The sequence below is a fragment of the Phalacrocorax aristotelis genome, chromosome 7 (genome assembly GCF_949628215.1).
Source record: "Phalacrocorax aristotelis chromosome 7, bGulAri2.1, whole genome shotgun sequence".
Classification (NCBI taxonomy): domain Eukaryota; kingdom Metazoa; phylum Chordata; class Aves; order Suliformes; family Phalacrocoracidae; genus Phalacrocorax; species Phalacrocorax aristotelis.
The window spans coordinates 1,837,434-1,856,734 of NC_134282.1; the positions used below are offsets into that span (position 1 = coordinate 1,837,434).

General features: G+C 41.4%; 2 protein-coding genes across 6 annotated transcripts in view; both read right to left on the reverse strand.

The window, feature by feature from the left end:
* Nucleotides 1-1,851: 1,851 nt before the first annotated feature.
* Nucleotides 1,852-6,743, reverse strand: ZNF639 (zinc finger protein 639). 3 transcript variants are annotated; one of them, XM_075098422.1, is made up of 6 exons: nucleotides 6,649-6,743; nucleotides 5,489-5,592; nucleotides 5,023-5,090; nucleotides 4,341-4,439; nucleotides 3,380-3,517; nucleotides 1,852-3,087 (listed from the first exon to the last, which is right to left on the reverse strand). In XM_075098422.1, the coding sequence occupies exons 3-6, from the start codon at nucleotides 5,078-5,080 to the stop codon at nucleotides 1,940-1,942; spliced, it is 1,443 nt and encodes a 480-aa protein (XP_074954523.1). In that variant the 5' UTR covers nucleotides 5,081-5,090; nucleotides 5,489-5,592; nucleotides 6,649-6,743; the 3' UTR covers nucleotides 1,852-1,939. The 3 variants fall into 3 exon arrangements, with proteins under 3 accessions (XP_074954523.1, XP_074954521.1, XP_074954522.1); XM_075098420.1 differs by having other exon boundaries at nucleotides 4,341-4,448; XM_075098421.1 differs by having other exon boundaries at nucleotides 4,341-4,448; nucleotides 6,654-6,735.
* An 8,372-nt stretch (nucleotides 6,744-15,115) lies between these two features.
* Nucleotides 15,116-19,301, reverse strand: part of PIK3CA (phosphatidylinositol-4,5-bisphosphate 3-kinase catalytic subunit alpha) — a 41,532-nt gene continuing 37,346 nt past the window's right edge. For 2 of the 3 annotated variants that reach the window (XM_075098431.1, XM_075098432.1), the window contains exons 18-21: nucleotides 19,037-19,207; nucleotides 18,405-18,522; nucleotides 18,094-18,245; nucleotides 15,116-16,881 (exon numbers count right to left, since the gene is read on the reverse strand). In XM_075098431.1, coding sequence (XP_074954532.1) covers nucleotides 16,611-16,881; nucleotides 18,094-18,245; nucleotides 18,405-18,522; nucleotides 19,037-19,207 — 712 coding nt within the window. In that variant the 3' untranslated portion in view covers nucleotides 15,116-16,610. The remainder of the gene's footprint in view (nucleotides 16,882-18,093; nucleotides 18,246-18,404; nucleotides 18,523-19,036; nucleotides 19,208-19,301) is intronic. The other variant, XR_012661438.1, reaches the window with a different exon arrangement.

The following is a 19,301-nucleotide window of genomic DNA, read 5'->3' on the forward strand; positions in this document are numbered from 1 at the left end:
ATACAAACAGACACAATTCTTAAGCCCACTTATTTATTTTGGGCTGTTTTTTTAAATGCCTTTTTTCCACTTCTCATCACTGGCCCCTGGAGCAGTCTTCTCTCCAGAGCAAAACTGTGCCATTCCACCCGTGTCGTCACCAAGAGCTGGGTTTTAAGAGAACCAGCGTTCCCCGCTCTGTTATACCCCTATGAACAAGATCTCCTTTCCATATGTAAAATAATTCTTATTAGTGCTTTGTTAACTATATTGTTGCTACCACTTTAAGCCAGCCAGGATGAATGTGTTGAAAATAGGAAATTAGCAATTCTACCACAGCTACTGTCATTCTCTATACAACGGACTAATCAGAGTCAGGACACCATCAGGCTGCCCTCTTCAATGACTACACAGAAGATTTAGTAGTAAAATCAGCATTTCAAAGTGACAAAAATGGTCTTGCCTCCTACAAAGAAATATACGCTGCTTCACAGCAGACTTTCCAGAAATACTTCTCTAGAAATTAAAACTTCCATAGACTATATTCAACCAATTTTTATCCTTAGCTTTAAAAATCAAACGTGAAGATCCTTGTGCACCTTGAAGCTGATAATACCAAATCTCACTGGTCAAGAAATGTTTTATACATTAATTACATCTATACAGAGCTTGCATTAGACAGACTTACATTACAAATTTACAGTCAATGTAAAGAAATAAACTCCACCACTAATTTATGGGTAATTTCACCCTGATAACTAGCACAATCTAAATGAACTCACCCTTATTTTTATCTGTCCAAGTATCCACTCAGAAAGACAGCTACAGAATGAATTGTAATTCACTTCTAATGATTATAATGGCAGGACAGCACTATCTAATCTGAACAGATGCATGAAATCACTTGAAAGTGATTAAAGTTAATAACATTTTTGTTCTGTACCAGTGTTTTAAGCCAGTATATAGGAGAAGTTTTAAATTTACAGATTTAAAAACAACTGTCCTTGTATTATTAGCAGTGGAAAGCTAATTATAAATACAGAGAATTATAGTAATATAAACTAATAGAGGCTTGCTCTAAATGAGTTTGGTGACATACATCATTTCAGTGAGAGCTAAATTAAGATTTTAGATACGAAAATCATGCTCTTCGTACGTCCTCAGCTAGATCGCTTTGCAAATTCCCTTACAATTACTCCATAAAACATGGCCCAATCTACACACAAGCAATTGTGTCTACTTGGTGCATTGTAAAACAAGAACTGAAGGTACATAAAGGAGACAAAAGTCATGTGTAAGGTCCGCAGTGACTGTGTGGAAGAGAGCGCTGTTTGGCAGTCGCACAGACAGGAGTTGAAATTAAACACTGAACAAAGAAAGGGAACAGTGAGGTCGGATAAGTAACCCAAGGGAAAAACAGGACAATTTTAAAATCTTATTGAGAGGTGAGAAATGCAGGCTGGTACGTGCATTTGGAGGCATTCATGCCTGGGACTTTTTGGAACGCCTTCATCTTTGGCAGGCTGGTGCAATTTGCTAAACATCAGCACAAATGACCTGCTGCCACAGAGGGTAACACGAGCTGGATGTGTGGTTGGGATCAGTACGGCGTTACTTAAGCATGGAACTAGGCGTTGGCTTTCTCTTTGTCCCGTTTTAAACTCGAGGGAGGTGCCAGTGTACATTAGATGTGAAAGTGCGGGGTGACCATCAGAACTGCCATTACAACATGCAGCTACCCCCATTGTCCTTCCCCCCAAAACGTGATCCATCGCACTGTGATTATTCCTAGTGAAACCCCCAGGTAAGGAAATTCACACCACCTAGTTGTTACGCATGCTTTGCTGATATAAAAACATTAAAATTGTATAATTGCTGTTAAAAGTGTATTTAATATCACGTTTTAGTGACTGGAAATTAACTCCAATTCTAACAAATTGATTACAGGGAAAGAAAGTAATCAAGCTGTCTCATGTATCTGAAGATGACTTAAAAGATCTTTTTCATTTCCAAACCTCATTAAGCAATCGGTACATTTATGAGGCAAATCTGCTGAATGCCTGAAATCCAAATGAGTTTTAAGGTCTTCAATCTGTCCTGTTGAATATTCACAGTATTGACACAAATAAATCCCTTCAGATAAATGAGAGCTTAGATGCTTGCAATATTCCAACATACCTGAAAAGCCCTTCCCACAGTCATCACAAACATGAGGGAATATTTTGGTGTGTTCAATCGCTACATGCCTGTTGACATTTGTATGCAGCCTGCTCCTAAAGCCGCACACTTGGCATACAAAGAAGTTTTTGCATTTGTCAAAACTGATTTTGTTTATGAGACTGTACTGTCCGCGCTCCTTGTTATTATAGCTGTCGCTTAACTCTATCAGTCGACACGCGTGTTCGTTCACCACGTGGCTGTGCAGATCTTCTGGGTCATTCGTTTCATGCTCACAGAACTGACACAAATACTGCTCGTCGCAGCTGTGCTCCTGGAAGTGCAGGTACAACTCGCTGCTGGAGGAGAACTGCATATCGCACTGCTCACACCAATACAGGTGGTCATTGAAGTGAGTGTCTGCTATGTGCTGACTCAGATTCTCAACTATCACTGTCTTGTAATCGCAATATTTACAGATGTACGGATCCTCCTCGTGTAGTTTTACATGTTCGATGAGCTGCACTTTGCTGGAGAAGCTTTCTTTACAAACTTTACAGACATGAGTGTCTGTACACGGCTTATGCTTCAGGATCATGTGCTGCTTTAAATCAGAAAAGTACTTGCTATTGAAGTCACAGAGCTCACACTTGTATAAGCCACTGCTGTTGGCTCTCAGCAAAGGCCATTTCTGTTGAGCTGTGATATTCAACGCCTGGTTCTTCTCAAAGATTTTACAGGTTTCCAGAGGGATTTCCTCTAGGTCCTCGGCTTCTAGCTTCTCAGGTGACACGGTTTGTGTTTCTATATCGTGAACTTCTACAGCATTCACTTCTGTTGTAGAAATTTCTACAGTTTGAATATCTAGAGGCTTCTCTTCTTCTGTAGGACTGTCACTGAATATAGGTGAATCACATAAGTCTCTGCACATTCCATTATTAGTGCCTTTGTCTGCAGGATGAAATAGATAACAAAAGCAAAAGGTCAAAAAAAAAAAACCCCAAACCAACCACCCTGCAAAACACCTGGGTCCATATTTAACTTTTCAGTTATTGTAGCCGCTTAGAAAGGCTAAGAGCAGTTATTTTTCCCCAGCCAGGCTTAGTATGATATTTAACTAACAAATAACGTAAACCACAAATCCTTCGCCTCTCCTGTCAAAGCAGAGGAGTTACATAAAAAGCCAGCCACCGTGCTCTTCAGCCTCCCAGCACGGAAGCTGCGAATACACATTTACCTTTACCTTTATCCTTCTTTTTAGGGTCTGTGTAGTGTAACCCCACAACGCTGGGGTGCGACCCACTCCACTGCGAAGTCCCAGCATGCACTGGACTCCCGTCATCATCGGTGTCTAGGCTCTGCACAGGGCTGTGGAATCTACCTGCAGCGACAGACGAAGGATTTTGTCATCACTTGGCTATACTAGCATCATCATGACTTTAACCGTAGATCTTATTTACTATTTACTTTTTCTAGTTGCTTAAATTTATCTTTATATACTAATCACATCATAACCTTCATTAAAAAAAATAACAATACCTCAGAAATTATTTCCATACATACAGAAGACAATAAAAGAATTCAAAAAGGTGGCAATGCTGTCTTTCAAATATCAGAAAAAAAATAGTAAATTAATTATACTAGAAAAAACTTTAAATCCTTACATAGAACTTTACATTTGAAAGACAATTTTAAAAATACTAAATATTTCTGGACGTCACATTTCTAAAATATACTACTTTGTAAGACTTCTGGAGATTTAATGGCTGAGTTTTAAGAGTGGAAAGAAAAATATAATAAAAATCCATCCTCACATCTGCTCTGCTGAACTTTACATCCATTAGTGGATGTTGTACAGAAAAGGCGGTTTGTTTTCTGTAAGCACAGTCCAATGCAATTGGTAAATTCCACCTAAGCTTATTTACACCAGCTTTACGTTACCTAGCCAGATATTTACATAAATAAGTCTAACAGTCATTAGAAATGCTGTAAAATGGAAGGATCTTTCTGTTATTGTTTCTACTTTGAAAATTGTATTTCAATTACAACGATTAAACAACCTTCCACCAGTCTAAGGCATGTCAGATCACTACGATGCTCAGAAGCCACCCACTATGTATTTTCTTTTCTATTTAATTCTATGAACAGGAATATGTTACACGTAGTAAAGAACTGCAGAACAAGACCCCAAAACGTACTCTTACCTCTGTTTTCAGAAAACTTGATATCTGGCTGTTTCATAGAACAGACACTATAGCAGTGGTCAGAAAAGATTCCACTATTGTCTATGTATTTGCTTGCACCTGAAGAATCTTAAAAAAAAAAAGTTAAGTTTTTGTACTAACACGTTGATGTAGCCACATACCTATTTTGTGTTCAGCAAAATTCTCCTCACCAGCAGCATTTTTGCTTCTTGTGTTGTGAAAATTCTGTGCTGGCCTGATAACATTCCTGTTTTGATTTGCAACTTTGAGCTGCTCTCCCGGCACGCCGAGTATCAGACACAGTCGTCATCAAACTCTGCTCCCACGGAAGGCAGTGATAGGGACACAGTCTGCTCAGCCCTGAACGCTTCTGGACACCCCCATCGCAGCTTTTACAAAATTCCTCTCCCCTTGTGTTTTAGGAGAATCGCCTTCATTTTGCAGCGTGAGCAGGTTTCCCCATTTGCAGTGCAGGGGGAACAGAACAAAACCGTTCCGATGCGCTGAATGAAAGCGGCTTAGCAACTGAGTACGCAGCACAGGTACCCAATACATCCGGCCCAAGACTTCTTATCCCACCCTTTGTTACTGATCTTCCGTGTACCAGCACATGTGGTTCCTTCTCACCAAGTAATTATTCTGAGAAAAAATAAAGTGTATGTAACTCAAGCTCCACACTGACCTGAATATCGAGAAGGATGCAGGGTCTTCCTTTTCCTCTTTTTAGGATGTTCGTTCATTTTGAATAGTCTAAATTAATTGCAAAATGAAAACATTCAAGAATTACTTGTTTGCACCTAATTAATCTTTTACGACTTTACGAAACAATACGAACATTTTGAAAACTCGCACATTAAACACAAGAGGTTTTTTCCTACTACCCTTTCTCGCCCCCCACCCCGCTCTATTACAGTTAACACCACATTAAAGGCATGCAAGTGCTGAAGCCTAGTTTCATATTCCTGCCGTAGAACAAAAGAAGGTTCACCATGAAGGCAGGCAGGTCAGGACTCCAGGCACTCAGGCAATCAGTGAGTCCTTCGAGGCAGTTCTCCAGCACTCTGTTACCTTCTGTCAGATATTCTGAGGCAGCATCCTTCAGATAAAAGTTGATGTTGAAAATACTAACAAAAGTCATGCTCTCTTACCCAAAATCCCAGACTCTTCAGTATCGGCAAGCAGAGCAGCTAACAAGCTGGCAGCTGTACAGCTTCCAAATGTGGCGAATACATCAGCTCAAGAAGATTTTCATCTACAGAGTGACAGCATTTTAAAACACTTTAAAATTTGAAAACTAAATTTAAAGGAAACTAAATCAGATACATAAGTATTACAAAGAATTAAGCTATGGAACTTGAAACTAGGAAACAACTTAAAAAGTTGATATTCATTTGGTTTAAAGTATCAAAATGAGTAAGGCAGATGATGCATTAGAGTATTCATTTTCCTTTTGTCCCAGCTTAGTTGGCTTTTGCTGCACTTGGCAGCTCCTGACAACAGAAAAATAGATGGAGACAACACTTGAGCTACAAATCGGCCCAAGGAGTTTTGAAGAAGGGGGACAGCTGTGAACACAGAATCTGATGTGGTTTCCCATAAGCCTAGAACACTTTTGGGCCCAGGATCTTCTAAAGCCAAGGCCACCCACCACAGGTGGAAGGAGGGAAAAAAGACCCCTTATCGAGTAAAAGCTGTTCTCATGGATGATTTGTCTGAATTCAAGCTTTATTTTAAGGGGAGAATAACATGGAAAACCCAGTTTTGGAAGTATTGTATCGCGGCCTAGAAGTATCAAATACCCTCTCCGCTTTTCTGATTGCGAGGGACGAACCCACGTTACACCGAGCGGGCGAGCCTGATCCCCGTTAACGCGGCTCGACCTCTCCCCGCGGATGGGCCCGCGGGGCAGCAAGGCCGGCCGCCTTCCCCAGCGGCTGTCCCGGTGGAGCCGGGGAAAGGGCTAGCGGAGGCCCTGGAAGCCGGGATCCCCGCAGCCCCTCGCCGGGCCGGGCAGGACGCGGCCTGCGGGGAGGCCGGGGCCGGAGCCGGGGCCGCCGCGGGCGGGAGCGCGGCAAGGACACGGCACCGCTCCGCTCCGGGGAGGCCGCAGCCACGCTCCGAGGGCGGCGGGGAGAGGGCCCGGCCGGGAGGAGCCGCCGCCGGGGAGCGCCGCGGGCCCGGCCCCGCCTCGCCTCAGCGCGGGGTCGACGGTGGGCAAGGCCGGAGGGAGGCGGGCGCTGGCGGAGCCGCGGGGCGTCCCGGGGCTGCGGGCGAGGCTGGGGGCCGTCCCCCTCCCGCCTCGACTCACCTCACCTCCGCTCCGCGCCCCGCAGCGGGCCGGGCTGAGCCGGGCCTGGCTGAGCCGCCGCTGCCGCCTCCGGACGCGGCGCTTCCCGCGGGGGAAGGGGCGGGGCGAGCGGCGCCATGGCGCCCCCTGGCGGCCGCGCCGCTGCCGCCGCAGGCCCCCCTCGTCGCCACGGCAGCGGGGCCTGCGGTGTGGAAGGATGAAAGGGAGCAGCTTCCCCCTTCCCAAAGTCTTTCCGAGTTTATAATCATAAAATAACCCCCCCTTCACTTTTTTTTTAATGCCACAGTGAAGAGCAATAAGCTATGTTTCCCCACACAGCAGAATATTTAAAACAGCACCTTATTATTTTTCAAAATAAGTAATTCTTTTGAAGACACAAGGGAGACCATTGCAGTCACTGAAAACAGATCATGGGATTCTACCATGCATTTCATGCATTGAGCTATTCTGCTCTGTCTTAGCCTGAACGCACCTGACTAAGATCGAGCTTTCAATTAGCAGAGAATCCACAACATCCCTTATATCATTGCTCTAGTGATTAGTGAAAAATAATTATACCCTGCTTCTGGCCTTGGTTTTGTTCATTAGCTGGAAGTTAAGATTGGACTTACTGTGTTTATAAAATCCTAGCTTTAGCCTTTGTCCTGAAAGCAGGAGACGTCTTCAGGCAGAGCTGACTTGGTTGGAGCCACAGAGGAAGAGCTTCGTCCTGTGATGACACAGAAGGTTTGATGGAAGGCAGCGTGAATTCAAGTAAAGGTATCCTTTTGAAGACACACTGCTGCTGAGCCCTCAGAAATTAAACAAGTGTGGTATATCCATCATCTCCCAAGCCAAATTACCAATCAGACAAGATCCTGGCACCCCAGTTCAGTGTGTTCTCTGCTGTTTATTCCAGCCATAGCAGCAGAGGTTTCTCCAGGACAGCTTGCATTGAAGTCCTCATAAATTGGCTACAGCCACCCAAATGGGTGGATGCCCACATAGTTCTCTCTCTATTCACCAAAATGTTTTCCATGTAAATATTAAAAAAAAAAAAAGGGGGGGTGTGGGGGAGCACTTTCCCCAGTTCCCAGCAGAGAGCAGTAACGGGAATTTACAAACCATAATTTCCCAAGGGAAAAAAAAAGGGAAAAAAACCAACACTCCATCAAAACCAAACCCTTTCCTTTGAATTCAGTTCTGCTCACTGAGACATAACAAGGATAACCAAGGCACCTCCACATAAAGCACAACACATCTTCTGTACCTTTTGATTGGTTTCTTCTCCACACAAAGCAGCACGACCCTACACCACCTATGTCGGGTAAAAAGGCAAGGCTTTGAGCAAAAGAAAAACATCTGAGGCGGATCCCCTTTGAAGCTGCAGGTCCAGTCCAAAGTCATGGGCATCAGTGCTTTAGACAGAAAAGTCTAGATGAGTCTCGTTTTCTAAACCACCACATGCTTGGCATGTTCAGACAGCTCTGGGTCAAGTTTTAATCACTCAGAACCCATTCCAACTGGAAAAGTAGAAAAGCCCATGTGATAGCCACCTTATTGTTTAAATGGGCAACACAGATGATGTTCCTTTCAGTTAGCAGGGATGCATCTCTACCAAAATAAGAATAAAGCAAGCCCTTTCTTCAATGAAAGCAGGAAGTGTAGCACAGGTCAATAACCTTTGCTGAAGGTAGATTCATTAGCATTTGAAACGACATACAGGAGGCTATCTGAGGTATCCTGTCTATCACCAGTTTTCCTGTGTTTGTTACATGGGTTCAGATTTTGGATTGGGTTTTCCCAGTGCAGGTTGAAAACCAGACTGATTTCCCAGCACAAAATCGGGAGGTCTCACAGATGCGCATGCTAAAGCAAACTGCCCACATTACAAGTCATTCTTCTGTTTCACCAGCATTATTTGGAAAGTTTTCCATGATTTTTTTGATGCTTTAGGGGTCAACTTTTAACTATCACAAAAGTCACACCACGGTAATGGCGTTAAGTTCTAAGTTTTGCTTTTGACCAAGAACTGAAGATCCCCCCTTCCCCAAACCATCCCTGTGCATTTAGAACAAGGTAGAAACCACTCATAACCATTTCAGGAGTTACCAGAAAAAGTAAAAGTCACCTTATGCTGTAATGAAGAAGTTTAATCTGCTAGTTCAGGTTACTGAACTAGCTACTTCAAAATCACTAGCCATACTTTGATTTGCTCTCTCCAGACTAGAGTTCAGCTTGAGCTTCAAAATAAATGTAAGGATGTCCACCTTTCATTATGAAATTTGAATCCACTGCAGGCAGAGCACCTGCTGGAACGCAGTGCTTTTCAAAGCTAGGCAGCGGCGACCTGAAACAGAAGTGACCAAAGTTTAAAGCTTACTGGGGATGAGTATGTGGAGAAGCGACCTGATTAAAAACCCTTGATACTTCCCTTACCCCTCAAAAAAGGTGACATTCTCAGCGAGAGAGCTCAAATCCCTCCCATGATTACAGTTTGTCAGCAACTGAAGCCCACAGTAGACCATCACGTTCACAGAAGCAACTCCATTGCAGCCCCATGCACTTTACTGGCCAATGAGGTTTTTCCCCCAAATAGGTTTCTCACTCTTTCAAAATTCTTATTGGATACAACCACAACCTGGTGAGTTTGGTGTGGGTTTTTTTTTGTTTGTTTGTTTTTAAATATAGCTTTGGTAATGAAAGCATGAAGGATATTTTTAAAAACCAAAACAGACTGATTTAGCAGGGTCTTTAAAAACCATCCAACTGAAACACTTCAGTAACATCTGCTCTCTTATCACAACTTTTACAACCCACATCTAAATTAAGTTACTTATTTTGAGGATCAATGTGTACAAGAATGCCACGTGCATCTAGGACTTCCCACCCATAAATAATGCAAATTCTATTTCTGTGTGCCCCCCTCCCAAATTAACTGATTAACGCAATTTCTATCTCCTTTCTTCTAGCTTTTATGGAAAGCAGAGCTGCAACACCAAATTACACCTCCAAGACCGGATTCCTTAAATTCTCACTTCAGAATTCACAACTGTACCAACCATATTATTTTAATTTAGTTGTTAGTATATACATTAACACTCAAAAAGTGATAAAAACCAGAAGTAGGGTTTTTTAATAAACAGCATGTGATACAGACCGCAAAGATAAATAAAAAGCAGACTTTTTACAGTTTCCCATGAACATGAACTACAATAAGTATCATAGGCCAAACTTTTGTTACTTGAGTAGCACAGCAGGAGAAAAACGGTTGTGGGGCGGTTTGGTTTTTTTGTTAGTGGTTTGTTTTTTAAAAAAAGTACTGCAAGACTATTCTCAGTATGACAACACATGCATCTTGCTGTATCTTAAATACTTTTTTGGCCCACTATTACTAAAAATGTCTTGCTTTCTAACTACTTTACCACAGGACGTTTATTACAGAATGACATACACATGGCAACATTCTCCCCCCCCCCCCCCCCCCCCCAGTGGTTATTTCAAAAGATAATTCTCTCATTTTTAAACGATATTTCAAGCACTGGTGGGTGTTTACACTCTCCTTTTGATGCAGACACGTAACTGCTACGAGCTTTGACGAAGTAACATATAAGCATCAAGAGATCACACCCTCCTGGGCTCTATTATCCATAACGCCAACGGGACCCTGGGCTGCCTGAGGAAGAGCATTGCCAGCAGGTTGCGGGAGGCGAGCCTTCATCCTGCCCCTCCGCTCAGTACTGGCGAGGCCACACCTGGAGTGCTGGCTCCAGTGCTGGGCTCCCCAGTATGAGCCAGACATGGACACACTGGAACAGGTCCAGCGAAGGGCCGTGAGGATGATGAAGCGATAGAAGAGGCTGAGAGCTGGGCTCACTCACAGCCTGGTGAAGAGAAAGCTCAAGGGGCAACTTGTCAATGCATATTAAATACTTGGTGGAGAGGAGTAAAGACAACAGGCAAGGGGCTTTTCTCAGTGCTGCCCACTGAAAGGGCATTAGGCAATGAAACAACAGAAATGCCATATAAGCATTAAGAAAAAACTTTCACTGTGGACTCTGTCTTGGGCAGGCTCTAAATCCAACTGGATGCTGGCCTAGGCAACCTGCTCTAGCTGACCCTGCTTCAAACCAGGCGGCTGGACTAGACTATCTCCAGAGGTCTCTGCCAGCTGCAACGGTTCTGTGAAAATCCTTGCAATTGTGGTGCCAGTTGCAATGACGACAATACTCCCAAAATTTCAAGCCTGAGAATCCAGGGCACCAGACTGCAGCCATATATATATTTTAAATCCTTTTCTACACCTTGGAAGTGGATTTTGATAGTGTATGTGGATATTCACAGCTAAAACTTGCAGAGGTGCAAGGAGACAAGGGGAAAGGATGATGCTCCCAGATGATGAATTACATATTTAATCTTCACAAGAGAAGAATTTGGACCACAGCAGCTCTAAGACAAGAGGAAGATTGATCTCTTTTCTCCCTTCTTTTTCTTGCCTCTGCCCCAAATGAAACAGTAATACAACATTGGACAGCCTGGGGCAGTTGATAATTCAGGATCTAGAACACTACTAATAAAGCCTGGAAGTAGATTAAAAGTACTTAAACCAAAGAAGCAAAGCAGAATAAGATTGCAGCTATGAATATCCACGGTTTGGCTCTTAAGGATTAACTGAACTACAGCAGGCGTAAGATTCTTCAGAGAAACAGCTTCTGCTTGAATTCTATAACTCCAGCAGTACAGTTAAGTCAGGTTTAACTGTGATTAATTTTACTACTGGAACATGTTCCTGACAAAATCGATGCAGTTAAACTGAACTAAATGGTTCCTAAACCATTTAGATATTTTATAGATACTGTGGAACGGGCATCATAATTTCAGAGTCAAGAAGTGTATTTTTGGCCTTTATGCCGAAGGAATATTGCATCACATACAGAAGTAACAGTAAGGACACTTAAAACTTAAGACACATTTATACAAACCAATGGGAACGCTAGCTTCAAAATACAAGCAGAGCATTGCTTCAACTCATCTTCCCTTGCAAATATTTTGTTGTTCTTATGCTACAGGCATGTCCCTTTGTGGGGGAGAGTAGTGCTGGAAAGGGAAGAGGCAGGGACAGAGGGATCCACCTCTGGCTCTGAGTCAGAGTGCTAACACAGTAAGACCTCATACTTTAAAAGTCTACCCCATAAAGCTCAGAAGTCAAGAATACTGCACTGCAAATTAAGAACAACTATTTTCCCTGCGGTTCAACAAGTCGTTATACTATGAAAGGGCAGAAAGAGGCAACGTTTAAGCTAGCAAGCAATAAAAATCCTGGAAGTCTCAAGACCAGAAGTAACTATCGGCAAGGTTACAGTAGTTATGAATTGGAGAGCTGAAGAGGCCAGTTCGTGAACACTATTTCAAAGTAAAATTGTCAAGTGTTTAATTGGGCTGCTAGTAAACATTCCTCATTTAAGAGAACACCTTTCTTACTGACTCATGAGTAAGTAACCTGGGACTTTAATGTACATATAGTCTAATTCTGATTTCATATGCTGTTGTGACTCCAGAGCGATTTTGATGAAGTCAGTGTTACAGCAGCATAAAATGAAATCAGAATTTCTCAATGACCAGAGCACCTATAGATTTGCTTAGTATATGCAGATAGAGAACTTCTATATCCCATTTCCAGCTGGCTTTCCTTCATTAACACAGATGTAAAAAATAGAACAAAAACAACCCAAAAACCCACCACAACTGTGGGGGTGGTGACCTACACATCATTTTGGACAGACAGAGCCTTACCTAAACTGAGACAACTTTCAGCACAAAATAAAGATACAAATTCATTATTTGTATGAAACATGTATTGCAAAATTAAGTTGGGATTCAGCAATCTGCAACAACATCCACAGCTATATAGTATTTAAAAAAACAAAAAAAAACAAAAAAACAAACAAGTGTGGTTCTTCCATTCAAGTAAAACCAAAACAAGAGAAAGAAACATGGACTTAAAAAAAATCTTAGAAGCAGCAAGTTACAATTCGTTCTGTAATACCACACCATTTTCATTAACTTGAAGCATTTTAGAGATGTCAAAACCATCAACAAAGTAGTAATTTCAAGTGGCTTTTCTGATAACTGTTTTTTGAATGGGTCCAGCCCAGGTCTGCAACCTGTACAGACATGCAAAACAGGAGGAATTCACAATTAAGAACAGATGTTGGAACATGCCAGTTATAAAATGACAAAGCAAAGAAAATACCTTCAAGTTCTTAACAAACATGGGCTACTGACCACTAAAGGGCATTTTTTACATAAAAAGGAAAGTTGGAAAAACACCCCAAAACAACCCTCCAAACCACCAACAGCAGGGTCTTCACAAAGTTCTCTACAAGCTTGGTAATTTCTATATTGCCCTTAATATGCAGGCTTATATCTTTTCCACAAGATGCCAAACCACTAACAATTTTGGGTTTATTTAAATGCTTTTTTAAAATATTAAAAATTATACTGAAAGTCTGTTTCGCTTATGAAAGAACTACTAACGCACCCCTTCACAACAGAAAAGCGTACATACGTAAGTCAGTACAGGTGCTTTTTCTGCTACCTTTAGGAAAGCAAAGAACATGTTTTTAAGAAAAACTAAGCAGCAGCAGCCTGTTCTGTCGTTAAATCATAGTTTCACAGTTGAAAAAGTTACTGTTTTTAAATTTGTGTTTCACTAAATCAGCATTGCCTAATGCTTTGTGATAAATCATGTGGCCCAGCCCTGGGCTCCTTGCTCCGGTAGTTCTGTGACAAAGCTTCACAGGAACAAAGCGTTCAGATTCAATTCAAGCTCAAAATAAGCTAGTTAGCGTTCTGTGCAGCTGGCTGTCAGAGTAACGGGAACATTTTCAACTCTCCATGAAGTGGGAATAGTTAAAAAATAAAAATGTAAGTTCCAAGCAATCTCTGTAGAACTCTCGAGCTCAGTTACAGGTGCTTTCACAGTCTGTACGCAGAGCTTATTTCTGCTACTGAGAACAGATGACATCCTCTCATTTACACCAACGCAGCTAAGTAGTGCCCCTGCTATCTTCAGCGAGGTTACATCAGCACAAAACCCGCGTGACAGGATCAGGTAATTAGGGTTGAACATTCTGAAGCTTAAAAAACAGATTTTTCTTTTCCTGAAACACTGGCAGAATGTTTTTCAAATGCCCATCCTGGGTATGGTAAGAACAACTACTTAAAGCCCATGAACTTCTCTTTTCTTTTTTAATTGTTTAAAGCCTTTAACTACCCCAAATCATATTATCCCTGTATCACTATGAAGTTTCCTTTCTTTTGCTAGCTGATGTTCATAACTTCTAGAGCTTGCGCACAGCATTTCGTTGCAGTAACTTTTAGAAACAGAGCCCAATTCCTCAAACGCTTCTGTTTGTGGAAAAAGGGTGCAGAACACTGTATGCTTGAACTGAAAGACATTTATACTAATATTTACAGAAGTAAATGGCTAGGAAGGGGCAAAGTACAAAAGAAGTTGGGCTCATAACATACAATAAATTTGAGTTGATCTTTTCATCCAGGCTGGAAAAGGCTGACCATCTCAGATAAACGAGGTAAAGCATTGTTTCAATACCAGATAAATAAGGATAATATAGCACCTAACGTGGCATTTGTGCAAGTGTTACTCAGTTAACTTAAGAGTTACTGCCAACAGGGTTTCAGATTTTGAGAACCAAATTTAAACTGAAGCTAAGCCGTGTTTTAAGAGAGCTAACCCATTACAGTGTGTTGACTGCAAAGTAATACACACAAGGGTAATTTTGCTCTAGAAAGTACAACCACGGTTAGCAGAAGTTAATGGTCGTATGAACAGAAAGGAATATGTAACAGTCAATAGAGTAATGGGCAGTCTATTGGACGACTCCGAAATATTTAGTAGAACTAAGGAAGTAAAACTTCACATTCCCCATACTATTCTCGGAGCTGTTTTCACAAAGACGTTTCCCCCCACAACATCAAGTATCCGCGTGCGCAGTGATCAACCGCAGGCTCTTGACTATGAAAGTGTCTTGAAAGACCAAAGTCTCGGCTTTACAATCCCCGAAGCCTTTCATAACGTAATTGATTGCACATTTTTAATATATTACAATTTGCTAAGTGAAGCCAACCACTCATTACCTCATCAGTACAGCCTGCACAAAGTACAGTCTAGTTATATACTTATATTCTAACCTAACACCAGCTGTCAGCGTATTTTATATTACATGTGGTATTGCACTTTGAGTGGCACCTTGGTGCGCGTTTGCAAGTGAACAAGCTGAACCCCCGAAAGCCCCAGACCTTTGGAATTCACACCAAGTGCTGCCAATCTAACAAGTTCAAAATGTTAGGGTGAACATCGCCCTCAGAATCATGGGCTTCACTAATTAAAATACCTCTAATAGTTAGACAAACACTCCTACCTGAAGTTGTGCATAAGGGCAATCTGAAATCCTCGGTACTCTGATGAGTTTCAAAAAGTGGTGCCAATTTAATTGATTGCACACATCGTAACTGTGTCAGAGGACGACGACTAGATTCACAAATATATATTACGCGCGCGCACACAAAACAGACAAAGCTATAAAACGTTTGGTAACTCCACATGCTTTGAGCTAGCCAGTGCATCTGCTGTATGTTGAGCTGCTTATTATTGATCATATCGAAAATCTAAATTGTTATTTCTGATGTATCTGTTACTGGATTAAACAACCACTTCCAAAGGAGGAAGAAAGAGGAGAAATGGTGGACCCAAAGACTGAGGGTTTAAATGTATGTTCCTTGAATAGCCGGCATATCACTTCAGTAATGTGAAGACTGATGCCCCAAATTTTTTTGAAGAGACTTAGGCCAAGTTCACCTCTGGCATTAGTGGGTGTATCGCCCACTACTTCAATGGTACTTGTGTCCTCTTTCACCAGGGTTGAATTTGGTCCTAGGAGTATATCTGGTCACCTTCAGTGACGTTAGTGGAAACGGGAGTCTTGGACAGATAGAACTGGGCTGCAAAATTAAAAGAGTGAATATTGGACAAATCATGTAAATAAAGAATATATATTAATAATAGTTCCTATTATATAAATAGCCTTTATAAAAAAATAATCTTTCAATAATTTTAATAACTTGCCTTTCTTTAGGTTCTGGAAAACATGTATGAAAAAAATCTATTCAGTTCAAGTTAGATTAAAGCAAACCTAAGATGAACACTACAACTCTCTGTTGCACTAAACCCAATTCTGACCATTCGGTTTCCAAGTTAGTCAGTTTTTGGGGATGTTAAGGAGTTTCTTTGTGAAGGTATGAATTGCACCCCTAGAAATACTGAGCAGAAGAAACACCACACCGACGGGCCTACTTCCTACTGCTTTCAGAAACTGTGCAGCTGACAGACCCAGGAATCAAAGGGTCATTAAACCCCGTAAGTGTTTATTCCTCCGAGCACATTTGAAAGGCACTGTCCTCTCACGATTGTTTTTAGATCTTTGAGCTTAGAACTCCTTCCCCTCAAACTATGCTGCATTTAAATATTTGCTATCACTTGAATTCTCCTTCCACTCTTCTCAACCCAGCATAGTCTCCTCCTGCTGTACCAGATCTAAGGTAATATGTGATGGACACTGTTCATGCTAGCACTATTTGCTTTTTCCTTCTAGTTTATCCTATCAAACGGAAAAAGGAAACATTCTCCCAAGTTTACCTTTTTGTCGGGCTTAAGGCATAACATGAAGTCACACATCATACTAAAGCTTAATTTTCGAAGTGTACAATTTTAGTGCTATCTGAAACCCTGTTTTACATTATTTTGACAGTTGTCTGAACAGTTCATCTCCTTTCTTGCCATAAAGTCTAGTGTTGTTCGTGGTTTGTGCAATTCCTATGCAACCAGTCTTTGCTGCTAACTGGTATTAACAGTGCAGTACCCACAGAGCGGGCTATCAGTTCGTGTTTTCTTTGCTTTCAGTTCAGTTCAAAGCATGTTGCTTTATTGTGTGGAAGATCCAGTCCATTTTTGTTGTCCAGCCACCATGGTGAGCATCATTCATTTGCTTCATGAAGTACTCAAGAGCCTCCTGCTCGGTTTTGTCCAATGCAAGGGTCTTTCGAATGTATGCAATATCGTCAAAGGACTGCAGTTCTGGCATTCCTGAGCCAAGCATCATGGAGAAAAGATTTATGAAGAGGTTGGCATGCTGCCGAATCGCTAGATAAGCTTTATAACACATCTCCTGAAACCTGGAAGAGACAAGGGGAAAAAAGCTCAGTGTATTTCCCTGCTAGATGCGTATTACTACTTCACCTGCAAAAACGTTTTCAGGTAACTGGACACTAAAAAAAGTAGACAGTCTTAGTCTAATAAGAACACCATAATGTTGCTGAGAAAATACCCTCATCTTCCTACTTCGGTTATCTTCATTTCTATAAGAATTAGTAGTGGTCAGACCAAACAATAGCCAAGCTGAAGACAGGCTTCTTAGCCTTAAACCTCATTTGCAATTCATGCAAGGGCTCCACACGAGTTTTATGGGAGTTCACAGAGCCATTTTAGTCACTGCTACTGCCATTTCAGATTTCAAAGCACATGTCCTGATATACTGCTGCAAACAGCGCTGTCCAGGTTATCATCAGACATACACTTCTCTCCTGGGGTTTTATGAGGGCAGTAGCTGTTGGTCCTCCTTAGAGACTCTGGAGAATGCACTGAAGATGGGCATTTGCTGTATCACAACACTGGGTCAGAAATGCCTGTTTATGCTGAAATCACTAATTTAAGTCAGGTTTAGAAAAAAAAAATGCAGGAAAGCTTCACTGCAGCATTCAGTCACTGTAATTTAAAATGTGTCTTCCCTGTCCCCAACCTAATGAAATTAAGATTAAAATTGAAACCTCTCAAAGACTGGGTCTCTGGAAAGACAGGTATTAGGAATGACTACTACAACAGAATTTACTTATCTATTTGCTATTGTTATTTTAAAGTTGTTTCTTAGCAGGTTCTGCAGAGTGTCACACACTACACAGGCCAGCTGAAGAGCTGGTATCACAGCAGCTAAGGGCGACAGAAGCATTGCAGAGTGACCAGCAAGGCTCTGATGCGCATTGTATCTGACATTTTGGGGTTCTCAGTTTTTGCAGTTATGCAATCCCAAGAGGATTTCGGTTTAAGCGTTAATCAAAAAATTTTAGATATTTAAAAATTTCTTTATTCACTCATGTGCTGGCCCTGCAAAGCTAAGTGAGGCTTCATGAACCAAAGGCCACATAAATGCTAAGACCACCTACTGATTTACAAGTGGACGGCTGATCTTCAACTAAAGAATTTGAACATACCCACAGCCAGCCAATTAAAATACTACTTTTCAGTTGAAAGAGCTAATTAAATGTCACCAGTAGTAAAGTGCATTTTAGCTACAAAATACTCTGGAAGTTAAATGCTTAAAAAAGGCTCACCTTTCAAACTCCCTTGTTTTTGTACATTCCTGGGCTCCTTTACTAATCACTATTAAAAAGTCTTGTGTTAAGACAAATGGCACACGCTCTCTTTTATAACCAAACTTTTTCTTCTTGTGATCGAGGAAGTGCCCAAAGTCAATGTGAAACAGCTTGGAAAGACAGAAAGGGATTTTAAGATTAGTAATTCCTTGTTTAAATGATAGAATTATAAAATAGATCATTTACTTACAGTTCAGGTGGATTTTTTTAAAAAAACAAACAAAGCAAGAGATGACATTAGGCTGCGTTTTTAGGAAAACATATCTTACTTGTCCATCATCTTTTACCATGATGTTACTATTGTGGCGATCACCAATGCCCAGGATAAAGGTAGCAACGCAGTAGCCAGCACAAGAACGTGTAAACAAGTCAATAGCTGCATCGTACCTATTGAAAGCAAGCAAGAACAACATTTTCCTACAGATATTCTAATAATACAAGAGTGCAGGTTTTTTCCTTTCTGTTTCCTGCCCCCTCCCCATTAAGGAAGAGCTAACTTCTATCTTCTCTCATTGAAGTAGAGTTCCTGAACTTTATCCAAGTAAGGGAGAAATTCAGCACACTCAGAAAACAGAAGTACTTACAGTTAGATCACGGAACAGTAAACTAGCTATTAAAGTGACCGTCCCTCTTTTGAAGGCCAGTAGTCCATTTTCATGAACTACAGTTAAAATACAGACTTAAGCCATATCTTCATAGCTATACCTGCACCTTACTGCTGAGAAGTCACACAGCCACAGAAACTTAAGAGCTACAAGCAGGAACACTAGGCAAACGGGAGCAGGGAAAAACCCCACAGAAACAGATGGGCATTATTTCCCACTTGATGAACTTTAGTTCTTTTGAAGTTTCCATCAAATAGAGCACATAAACAAGAAACAAAAGCAACAGGAAATCTCACATTTCTCCTTTGTTCTTGTCCTTGAGCCACTGATGCAGTGTATGGCTGTTGAACTGCAATGCTCCTTTTAAGCCTCCTTTACACTGAATCTGCATGATCGTATGAGAGCTCCTCACTACCTCGATGAGTCCCACACAGTCGCCAATAGACAAACAACCATAAGGCAACATCCTGAAAGATGAAGGATTTTTTTAGAGTTAAGTTAAGATAGCAAGCAACAGGCACATTTGATAGCCGTTACCAGGTTAGTGTCATCTGTTACCGT

Bases quoted from the DNA above. Each gene is read 5' to 3' on its own strand.
- ZNF639 (XM_075098420.1), bottom strand. From the start codon at position 5,080: ATGAACGAACATCCTAAAAAGAGGAAAAGGAAGACCCTGCATCCTTCT. The intron at 4,449-5,022 runs GTCAGTGTGGAG...TTTTTTTTTAAG, and splicing joins GCATCCTTCTCGATATTCAG to ATTCTTCAGGTGCAAGCAAA. The intron at 3,088-3,379 runs GTAAAGGTAAAT...TTCATCCTGCAG, and splicing joins CCCTAAAAAGAAGGATAAAG to ACAAAGGCACTAATAATGGA.